At 39.2% G+C, this 12269-nt stretch overlaps 1 protein-coding gene across 6 annotated transcripts in view; it reads left to right on the top strand.

The window, feature by feature from the left end:
• The window catches only part of LOC109920956 (zinc finger protein 280D-like), a 108484-nt gene that overhangs the window by 9876 nt on the left and 86339 nt on the right, over positions 1-12269 (top strand). For all 6 annotated transcript variants that reach the window (XM_048615782.1, XM_048615785.1, XM_048615784.1 and 3 more), the window contains exon 2: positions 10369-10522. In XM_048615782.1, the coding sequence (XP_048471739.1) occupies positions 10384-10522 (139 nt within the window). In that variant the 5' untranslated portion in view covers positions 10369-10383. The remainder of the gene's footprint in view (positions 1-10368; positions 10523-12269) is intronic.

Genomic DNA, 12269 nt, shown 5'->3' with positions numbered 1-12269 from the left:
GCTGCTTGGCCTGCTGTGTTCATCCAGCTCTACACCTTGTTCTCTCATTACAGCAGTTATGTATGTTTAGGTCTGCTTCAGTCTAGATGAACATAGGTTCTAAACAGTTTGGACGCATTCATAGCTTTGTATTGGAAAGTATGTTTGGCTGAGACTGTTTCTTATGCTTGGTAAGAATAAATCTACAATCGTGGTAGATGATGGAGATACACTAGTATATGAAGTGGAGGAATCTCATGAAATAAACTGCAACTTTATACATCAGTACTAGTAAATTCACTGATTTATTGGCTGTCCATCTGTTATTTAGAAAAATGTTTCCTCTTGAACTATGTAAGATGAATTCTTAACCAACTCTTTAGAAACAGGAACAGAGCCAATGTTTCAGAAATATAACTTTAATGGATGTCATTGGAACATTGGGCAGTGCTGCATGTTTGGAGGCCAGAAGGAAAGTAGAAATTGAGGTAACAATGCAAGAATGAAGTGGAGGAGGCTCATTATGTTTAATCTGTGTTTTTAAAGTAAAACTTAATTGAAATTCTCTCCTTGTGACTGTTTGAAAAACATTTTGTAAATAAGTATAGTTGAAATTGCATGATGCACAGTACAGAAAAAACGTTAAGGAAATGATTTGAAAACGATTGTGGTTGTGGTTTCCCCATGTATGGTCAAATCCTGCCAAGCACCTTTCTTAAAAGCACAACAGTATTAAAAGGAGGTAGAATAAAGATCAGAGTTGATGAGGAACAATGAAAGAAATGTACTCATTGAAGGGGTGCAGCTGATGAATTGAATGAACACCCTGCACTTGTCCATGACCAGGAAGCAGATGTTACCCAGGCCATGGTGACAAAGGAGGAAACTCAGCCACTGGGATTAAGGAGCTGATTTATCAAGAATGGCTACATGTGATAGGTCTGGATTCGTTAGAATTTAGAAGCATGGTGAATCATCAAAATTCTGAGAGGGGGCTTGACAAGACAGGTATTGAGATGTTTCCATGAGTGGGGGAATCTCAAACAAGAGATCATCCTTATAGAATAAGGGAACACCTCTTTATAACTGAGATGCAAAGGAATTTCTTCCCTCTGGGTGGTGAATGTCTGGAATTCTCTACCACAGAGAGTGGAGGAAGGTAGATCTCTGCAAGTATTTAAAGCGGAGGTACATCGTCCTCAACTCCCCAATATTTCAAGTCTATGAGGAGCTGTCATAAAAGAAGGGTTGAGACCTGGGGCAGCTCAGCCATAATCTTATTGAAAAATTTGGCTGACTTGGGTTGAATGGCCTACTCTTACTTCTTATATTAGATTAATTCCATTGTTTTGTCTGGTATAGATACATCAGGACTAAATTTGGGGATTATCGGTTTGACACTGACCTCGTGAATAGAAGTCAACATACTTTTAGAAGAGGAAAACCCTATTTTAATTATCATTTTTTTTTTCTGTTTTGAGAAAGGAATTTTACAAGACCCTAGACTTGTAAAACATTTTGCACAATTTTAAGCAAAAGTCAAACTGACATTGAGCCTTCATATGAAATAGTGATTTTTCAAGATAAGGTAATTTCCTGATGTTCATGAAGACAGAGTAGCGGTGCTAACTTGAGGATTGATGTCAATGTGAAGATAATGCTAAATGGTGGATTCCAAAGATTGGAGCACTCCCTGCAATTTGTGCCTGGGCTTTGTTAATCCTTTTATAGAATTGTTTAACGTTTTCTTTTGCTACAGTGGTTTCCAGCTAATGTTCCAAACAAGTTTAAAATTATGCATGACTTTCAGAACCTCTTCAGTGACAATGATGGTTGATTGCCAGTATTCTTTACTTGTTAAGGGGTCCCCCCCGATTTACGAAATATTCAACATACAAATACTTGTACTTAGGAACACGATCCCATACAGGGCTAAAAATTTGAAGATCCGACATACAAACATTTTCTGTACTTACCAGTGGCGATACTTTAATTTCTTGCATTGTGTTCTGACTTGTGTACAAATTAATTTGCAAGTGGACTCAAACAGAACTCATTTGCAACCAAGGGACTGCCTGTAAAGTGAATCATTATGGTTTAATGCTCAGGAGATTTCTTCATGGGAATGTGTATTCCCAAGTCATTGTTAATCAAAAGTTTACCAGCAAGATGCTGCACAAAAGACTTAGTGCAACTGCTCGTAGTTTTAATGCTATTGTTCATCAGCAAACACATTTTTGAAAATGTATTTGTTGGAATGCCTTAATCATTAACATCCAGTACTAAGAAAAGTGGTTACTGGAGTTATTTGTGGTGATTGTATATGGATGACTATTTACCACATATTATTTAAAGACTTAAAATGATGGTTCGTTTCAAAGTTCTTAATTCTCTCATGATGTGTCCCAATATACATAATTTGCATGGAAGTGGAAGAAATCAGTTGCTACACGTTACATTGAGTATTTTATAATAGTGTGGAATACTATTCAACTTTTTTTTTGAAAAATGATTAACTTGTCTGTGCGGTTGCAGAAGCTATCACAGCATGACGTGAACTTGAAGAATCAATTTTCCAAATACACCTGCCCTGTGTAAAAGTTTGATTGCTCATAACAAAACTTCCCACTCTTTAAGTTAATACATGTTTCGTGGGGCAGGTTTTTCTCTAAAAGATAAAGGCGACACTAACAGCAGTCACTTAACATGAAAATTAGGTGACAACATCCAGTGAATGAGAGAGTGCTGCCTAAGTTGTGCCACTTAAATCTGTTGTAAAACAGTGTCTTGCTGACTGGTTTGCAAACTAGTGTAATGGAGTAATTTTTCTAGATATAGAGTGAAGTCATCATGTAATGTTTAAGCTTCTCTCTTCCAATCTAAATATTCTAAAGATACAGGGTAGGCCATTTAGGACAGAGATGAGAAGAAGTTTCTTCACCCAGAGAATGGTGAACTTGTGGAATTATATGCCACAGAAAGTAGTTGAGGCTAAAACATTGCATCCTTTTTAAGGATTTCGGTATGTTTCATGTGGAGGGGTTCACTAGCACAATTGACTGGATGGCTTGTTTGCAATGCAGTGACACCAATGGCACGGGTTCAATTCCCATATCAGTTGAGATCACCATGAAGGTGCTGTCTTCTTACCCTTGCTCTTATCTGAAATGTGGTGACCCTCGGGTAAAACTCAACATCTGTTGTCTGCCTAATGAGTGAGCAGCTGTATTGCCCTCTAGGATTATGGTGACTTTATTTGCTTTAGTTTTTACGGCTGCAGTGATTAAAGGTTACGGGGCAAAAACAGGGACAGGATACTGAGTTGGATGATTAGCCATGATCATATTGATTACGGTGGAGCAGGCTTGAAGGGCCGAATGCCCTGCTCCTGCTCCTGTTTTCTGTGTTCCTGCGTTTAATGCTATGATCGCCTAAAGTGGTGCCAGACAATACACTTGTCACTGTCACTGAAAATTAACTTTTGAAGTTTACTATTATTCTAATTTATTGTTTTTTTAAAAAAATTCATAGGTGGAGATTTAAAAACAACTCCAATAACAGTTAAAACTCCATGCCCCTATGCCCCCTTCCCTTCTTTTGTGCATCTTCTTCTCACTTAAGCATATCAAAAGTATTCCAACTGAAGTTTCGACTTCCCTATTTTGAATCCACCCAGGATCTCATGTACCTCCAAGATGTTCAAAACTGTTTGGCAGCTGTTCTGACTGCTTTCCGAGAACCACACTGTGCCATGTGCACCATATGGACATTGTTGACCTCTCTCCATCAGCACCATTTCATGCTATTTCACAGCAGTCCTAATTACCCTTTCCTGCTTCCACTTCACTCTCTAGCTTGTTTGATGCTCTGACAAGAAACTTTTTCTCTTCCTTTCGATGTTAAGGAACACAAGTTGCAAAAACTGAAATACCCACGCCCCTCTGGAACCTTCCTCCCTGTAACTGTTTCTAATACTTCTCCTAACCCCACTACTTGTCTGCTATTTACAATCCCTTATGACCTCCAATGCTGAGCATTCTGGAATCAGCAAAGGACTTCATTTTATCCCCCTGTGCTTCCCACCTCCATGAATTTCAGGCACAACATAGTGATTAAGTCTTTTTCTGTCTCCTTCACCTCTGTGCCCATTTCTTTGGACAAGAGTCCTTTTCCTGTCCTGCAGACCCCTTCACCTGCCTCCAACATTCTCCCTCCACCTCGACCCTTCCCTCTGGCCTTTTCCCTTCAGTTGACCTGGTCATTGAGAACTGTTGATGTGACATCAGTTGCCTTAATTTCTCTGCCCCTTCCCCTGTTCACACCTATCTCCCTCTGAGCTGACTGCACTCTGTGTCTTGGATCCAACCCTGAATTTGTAATCAAGCCTGCTGATGAAGGTGGTGGTGCTGTTTTTTGGCATTCTGACCTCTGCGTTGCCAAGACTGAGCGCTGGCTATTGATCACATTGTCCTATCTGTCACTACCATGAGCCCAGCTTTGACCATCAGATTTTTGTATTCACGACAGTCATTAATATCTAGGAACTCCTCCAGACTCAGTCTTCCAACCTTGTACAGCACACTTCTAATTTTGTTTCCCCAAAATGCGCAAACAGGACTGCTTGGGCAGACCCATGTGTTTCTGCTGTCTCTGACCCCACAGAACTTATTTCTTTCTTTTAACTGTTTTTTTCACTCTTTCCCCCCTTGTTCAGTCCCTTCCCACTTCTATCCACCATCTGCAATGCTTCAGATGCGTAATGTCAGTATCAAAATTTGCAGTATGTGGGCACCAGCTGCCTCATTTGTGTAATCCCTGTACACATTCATTCCCTTACCATGATGGTTTTGGGGCTCTTGGCTCCTTCCTGGAAAGAAGGCCTCAGCAGTCCTCTGCCTGGCCAAGCTCGTCTTCACTTTTTGAACAATTTCTCCTTTAACTCCTCTGACTCTTCAGGTCAAAGAAGTGGCCATGGGTACCCAAATGGGCACCTGTTATGCTTATCCCTTTGTGGGATACATGGAACATTCCTTATTCCAATCCTTATGTCCCCCTCTGCAGATTTTTGTCTGGTATACCAATAACATCATCAGTGCTGCTTACCCTCTCATTCAGAATAGGGAAAAAATGATCAAGTTTCCTCCCAACTTTCACTATGCTCTCACCTTCATCTGGCTTGTCTCTGACTCCTCCCCTTCCTTACTCAACATCTGTTTCAATTTCTGGGTATAGGCTGGCCACTGATAGCCATTACAAACCCACCAACTCCCACCGTTAGCTGGACTACATATATGCACACCCTGCTTTCTATAAGCACTCTATCCCATTCGCCCTGTTTCTCAGTGTCTGTCACATCTGTTCTGATGCCACCTTCTGCAGGGTGTCTCAGAAATGTCCACCTTTTTCCTCAACTGAGGATTCCCTGTCACTGTGGTTGATAGGGGCCTTAGCTGTGTCTGACCCATTTCCCACATTTTTGCCCTCACCCCCTTCTCTCCCACAAAACATAATCCTCAATTTCCAACCCCGAGCATCTGCATCCAAAGGATCACAAGGTGCCGTTTCCACCACTTTCAGCAGGATCCCACCACCACATTCAGTTTTCCTCTCCTCACTTATCAGCATTTTGTAGGGACCATTCCTTCTGGGACACTGGAGGACAAATGGACTACGATCTCAACACCTCCCCAACTTCCATGGCACCTTCCCATGCCATTGCAAAAGATGCAACACCCACCTATTTATCTCCTCCCTCTCCAATGTTCCAGACACTCCTTCCAGGCGAAACACCAGTTTGTCTGCACTACAATCTAGTCTTCTGTATTCACTGCTCACAGTGTCACAGTCTTTGGACCGGGAAATAAATCTCAAACTGGATGACTGTTTTGCAGTACACTTACGTTCTGTCCATAAAAATGATCTTGAGCTTCTAGTTGTCTGCTACTTCAACACATTAGCATGCTACCTGACCGCTATTTATGTCTCGGGCCTGCTGTATTGCTCCAGCAAGGCTTAGCACAAGCTTGAAGAACAGCATCTGCCTTCTGCTTGGGGTATCCTGCAGCGTTCAGGACTCAATATTGCATTCAATAATTTTTGAACCTTATATTTCCTTATGTGCTTTACCCAGCCCCACAGCCCAGCCCTGTCATGACATGGGCTGCTTTTAATACGTCCATCTTATTTTCACCTACTCATTATCAGCTTTTCTTCCCTGTCTTGTAATCAACCATTCCTTTGTATGTTTAAGTTTCTTTTTGTCAGTTTGGGCTATGTCTCCATCTAACTACTCACTCCTTTCCCCTTATGTACCTGTTGTTATCAAAATAAATAGCACCTTTTTGTAGCTACGATCAATTCTGAAGAAGCTCTGGACTCAAAACATTAACTATACATTGTCAGTATAAATACTGCCAGACCTGCTGAGTTTCTCCAGCAGTTTCTGAGTTTTAAACAAAAACCGAAAGAACTGCAGATGCTGTAAATCAGGAACAAAAACCGAAGTTGCTGGAAAAGCTCAGCAGGTCTGGTAGCATCTCTGAAGAAAAAGTCAGAGTTAACATTTCTGGTCCGGTGACCCTTCCTCGGAACTTTGTCAGTGAGGGAGCAAACCGGAGCACCCGCACGAAACCCACGCAGACGTGGGGAAATGTGCAAACTCCATGTAGACCATTGCCTGGCGGTGGAATCAAACCCAGGTCCCTGGCGCTGTGAGGCAACGGTGCTAATCACTGAGCCACCATGCAACAGCTTCCAGTTGACGTGAGGGATCATGAACAGGACTTGTTCTTTTCCCATAGAGAAGTAACTGAGCATTGTTCTTTATGGTACAAATTGAGTTTTAGCTTTTTAACTAAATATCATAGCCATGTTTCAGTCACCAGAGTCCCTGTGAACGTAGCTATGGTGGATTGGGTAGTATATGTACCTAATTAAATGTCAGAAACTTAGCTTTTCACACATTGAATCTTGTGTTGTGTTTTCAATTTGTCCGTAAATGTAACATTTGATTTTTACTGTTATCTCAAATGAAATGTGGTTTTCAAAAGTCCTATAAAAAGACAATATGGGTTGCATTTCATATTTATTCTGGCTGCTGTTTTGACCTGGCTGAATATACACCTGGATTAGTTGTATTATAGAAGATTATTCCTTGAATGTGATAGTTACACGTGCAGATTTTCAATTACTAGATGACTGTCTATTTCCAAGATCTCTCTAAGACTTGGAGGTTCACTTATCTTTCCTCTGGTTTATTTATAGTCTTTGTTTCTCTCTCTCTTTCTTTGTAATTTGTATATGCATATGCCTTGTCTACATGTATAACTGTACAATTTGAACCATTGATGCAGCATCCACGTCTTGCCTTGGAACAGCCATATTTTTGCTTAATGTACGCGTATCTACATTGTGATGATTTTTATACCAGTCTACTAGAGATGAGATGCAGTTGGAGTAAAAAGTGGCTGTGTGTATATATAACCTTTTTATCTCTGCCACATGCTAGTCTAATCCAGTCACCCAGAAACTGGTTCAACTGTTTGACCTTGCAGGCTACAAATAAGACTGTTTGCTGTTTAGCTCCATGACAGTCCATGTATTGGGTACTCTTCTTCCAGTGATGCACTTCCTGAACTACCAGCAGTTTTTTATTATTGACATTTTTTTAATCAGCCTGTTCAGAGACGTTATTACACACCTCTGGAGCAGGTGGGACTAGAACTCAGGCGTGTTAGGTCCGGGATAGGAACACTACCACTGAGCCACAAGAGGGCCCTGATACCAAAAATTTTGCTCTTGGGTGGTTTTGAACCACCAACCTTTTCATTGACAGCCAAATGCCCTGACCAGTTGCAGCACAGGGACTGGCAAGAAACCCTTTTTTGAGATATAATGACATTAGAAACACCTGGATAACAACTGAGGTCTTTGTTTGATGGCATTGTCTTGAATCCTTGGTGTGGTGCAAAGAACAAATTAATTTGCGCTTATACAGCATCTCTTACATTTTCAGAATGTTCTAATAGCTGTATTGGAAATCAATCCTGTTGTGTAATAAGAGCAGATCCATTTTTCTGCGTGAAAATCCTACCCATGGTATGTGATAAATAACCAGTTTTTGAGGGTTTGGTTTTGATACTTGAAGAATATTTCCATCTCATTAACGGTAATGAAGAAACAAATGATCAAGTGACAAGAGAATTTGCAACCATATCAGAACTTTTGCTTTGGGTAAAATCAGGATTAATGAAATCATTCACCCGCATACTACAGAATTCCAGTTGTGTTAATTTACACTTGATACTTGTTAGATATTGGTAATGCGAAAACAGGTAACACTTGGATATTCGTTACCTGTCCCTAGTCTTTACACACAAACAATACTATGCGAGAAAAGCAAACTTTTGTACCTTTGTTTGAGTGTTTCTCCCCTTGGTTAGACCCTTATTGATTTTTCTTCAGTCTTTTTAAAATTATTTTTAGTTTGGAGCTGTGAACTGTAAGCTATACATCAACTTTGAACTGTGAGCACCAGCTTGCTTTTTCCTGAAAAAGAACAAACTGATGTTTGTTTGAGGCCAGATTTGAAAGTCAGTTGCAGGTTGTTTCTTAAAAGGTGTTCTGTAGACTCTTGGACTCCAGATGGCAGGCGTTGAATGTTAGCTGTGACCTCTTAGGGAGACAGTCAGTTTGGCAGAGAGAGCCCAGAGTTTTAACTGGTTTTTGGACTGTTTGGGTCATAAGGATTGTGCTGCAGGATGGAGGATTGATTGCTCTCCATGGTTGTCCTCTCATTAACAACTTATTGAAGGTTCAGAGAATGCAGTCTGTCATCAGAATTAATATTCCTTGGAGCCAACTGGAATCTGTCTGCATGCATCACTGTTGTCAGAAGCTAAGCAAGATATAATCCCATATATGATATTACGTATCATGGAGTCTGCTTAAGTGACCAGGCCAGTTATATCTAAGTTATTTCTTTTTTTCTTTTGATTTATGCCTTAACTGTCTGTCTGTCTTTGTATGAGAATAGGGCTAGAGTTAAAAAGGATTGGGTTTAACTCCTGAACATTGATTTGATTGCCTTGTGGTTTAATTTTGCTCTGCTAATGCCACTGTATTATTAATAAGTTGTTGAATAAACGTAGTGTCTGGTATCAGTTATTCACAAAGTCTGGGACGAGGCATTCAGAAGGTCTGGTTAGGAATCTTTGAGGTCAATTTTGAGGGTTATTGCATATTTTAATTTTCTTGAGTTGTGACTTCAGGTATTGGGAGACTAATTTGGCCGTCTGTGTTGAAACATCTTGGAGATTGCCATCAAGAATAAAAGTCAGTTTTATAATGCCATCTATCAGTTGGGTTGTTGAATTTTGTGGCTCTCTTAGACCAGTTCAATTTTTCGTGCAAATGTAACTGTTAATTATTTGTGAATTGCTGAGAAGGAAGACATGTTTCCGAAGCTTTTCATGAGGACAAACCCAAGAATTCAAACCATCACAGTTTGTATTACTGTAAGAAACCAGGATTCTGATTGGCATGTTGATTCCAGTTGGTCAAGGCATTGCTGTGGAGAAAGGAACGGAACTATAGGCTCTCCGTGCTTCTGGGTAGTTCAAAATAGGCACAAGCCTTGAACTGATCTTTTTGTTGACAGAGAATGGATCCGTGTATATGAATGTATTCTCCTCTCACAAATGTAACTGGTTATCTTAGGTTGATTGTTAATGTAGTTATTTGTGCAATCTGTAACAATGCTTCAGTCGAGCAGAGCTGACTTTTAAATGAAATAGCACCTCTTTTCACCTGTAATATAAATTATATCATTTGAATTTTGGAAACTTATGCAAAATGAAAAGTTTTGTCGACGTGTCTATCTTTTACTTAATATTTAGACGTTTCAGACTATGTATTGATTGCATCTTTAACATTAGTGGTAGACTTAATTTGTGGTTTTGTAATAGTTGAGATAATTGTTGTAATAGTTGTTCATGTTGATAAGACTTAAAAACTGTCTGAAGAGTTTCATAACATGGTAGGTAGTTGGGAATGTTGATAAAATTGCCCTGATCATTTTTTTTATTGTTCTCTAGCTAGATTTTGCCAGGTAGGTTAAATGGCATTCTTTGTATTGAAATGAAATGGACCCAAGCAGTTTGTTGTTTTCACCTGGTTAAGATGTTTGGTATGGCATTTTGTGGTGCACGTGCACAGGAGGATAATGTCAAGATTCTTTTGTTGTAATGCTTCAGTTTCTAATTCTGTATTGTTTGGCGTTATTCAATTTAGGAATTAAAAATGTACAAATATTTATTTCAATTTTCAGATGATGTAATATTTAAATTTTTTTTAAGTGAGGCAATCTTTTTCTTTCCCCTCCAAAATCAGGAGTGAGGCATCAGAATGGCAGAACTATTCATGGAATGTGAAGAAGAAGAACTGGAGCCTTGGCAAAAAGGGAAGAAAGATGATGAAGATGATGATGATGATGAGCCCATTTTTGTCGGAGAGATAACAAGCTCCAAAAGCTCCATTTACCCAAGTATGATACATTTTTTGTTTCTTCAAGATTAGTTTGGAATCTGAGGCAGTACAGTTCTTTTCAGTACAAATAAGTTATTTGCCATAACTGGATGTTTTATGGAATTGAACATTACTTTCTGTTGCGGGGTGAATGATTGTTCACTCAAATGAATGAATATTTAAGCTGATTTGAATCCAATTCATTCTAAAATTGAAATCTTACACGTCAACCATTTTGTACTGGAATGGTACACAAGTAGAATGGCAAATCAATTGATGGAATTGTACAAGAAATTGCCCTCCTTTTTTTTTAAAGAAAGCAATAATGTTGCTATTGCATCAATTTGTTTTCATTTCAGTACAAATCTAAAAAAATAGTTTTTATGCAGAATGACTAAATACTTTTTTAGCTGTTAAGAGATATTTTCTGATCTAAAAGTCTGATGGTCATTCCATACTTAAACATAACCTGATATCATCAGTCCTTCAGTGAAGAGGAATTTGTTGCACTAAAAGTCATCCATAACATCAGCAAATAAAGATTTTTTTTTCTTGTTGTCGTGGTATGAGTGATTTCCATGAAGGTGAAGAAAATTGCCTGCATTCAGTATCAAATACTAGATTATTCTGTCAAGAATAGGATGCTATCTGAATCTATGTTACTCTTATTTAGTGTACAGTGCATTGTACAGCTATGGCTTTGTGTGATGCTGTAGAACCAAAAAATTGGATTGAACACACTTCGTGTTTACTGTTATAGTGCTGTTACTGTTACAGTGTACATTTACTGTCTGCTAAACTGATTACATTAAAATTATATGCAAAAACCAATGAGAAAATAGTCTAATTCTCTAAATTACATGCTTTAAAACTAGGCTTTCTTAATTTGCCTCGGGGATGTGAAGTAATCAAATTGCTGTATACAGTTAATTTACCGATCTTAGTTTTTTCACGTGGAGCCATAAATAATACTTTCTAAAGTAATTATTCTTGAATACCTTTTGTCTTTTTTACAGTTGAGTTTGAGGATCCCTCTGTATGTACATACTTGCAATGATTTCTGCAGAGAGGTTTGAAAATAAGGTGTGTGCAGCTGGTGGAAATCAAGTCTAGTTAACAGCTGGCAATGATGGACGGGTGGGGGGGGTGGGAATCAATTTTCTTGAATGTAAAAGTCTTGGGAAAGGCACCACTTTTTTTCTGGGAAGCTAGGTAAACATTCCTACTAAGAGTTAGGGCTGGAATGAATTTCTAGTAGATTCCTGTGAGTACATTGTGTGCTCGGACTTTCTAGCTGCCTAACCCAACTAATTCTGAGCGTCTGTTATTTTAGAAGCAACACGTGCAACGACAAAAAATAAAGTTTGGAGTTTGTGCAGTTTGGGTACCTTCCCTTGTCAAAAAAAAATGCTGTAGCATAGTAAGAGTTACAGGTAGACCATGTTTAACCTTATTAAAACGGGCTAGCTTCGGCTCACTATTAGGCATTTCTGAGCAGTGACTGTAATTCAGGTTATGTGATAGTGGGTGTAAGGCTGCCACACAAATTGCTGTGTTTCCATTGCATTCATCCATTGACATTTTTTTAACCCCAGCCCTATTATCTAAGCTTGCTCTGCATCGGAAAGAAAACTACCAACATGCTTAGATTCCAAATTAATTCTGTTACTTCAATCAAAGCATTGTTACTTTCTTGGTTTTGTCCATGAGCTCACTGGTTTCCAATGTATTTTTCCAACACCCTCTCTCGCTGCCGCCGCCCCCCC

This window comes from Rhincodon typus, chromosome 33 (genome assembly GCF_021869965.1).
Source record: "Rhincodon typus isolate 14 chromosome 33, sRhiTyp1.1, whole genome shotgun sequence".
Taxonomy (NCBI): domain Eukaryota; kingdom Metazoa; phylum Chordata; class Chondrichthyes; order Orectolobiformes; family Rhincodontidae; genus Rhincodon; species Rhincodon typus.
The sequence above is the reverse complement of the archived record's forward strand: the minus strand, read 5'-3'. Positions and strand labels throughout refer to the sequence as shown.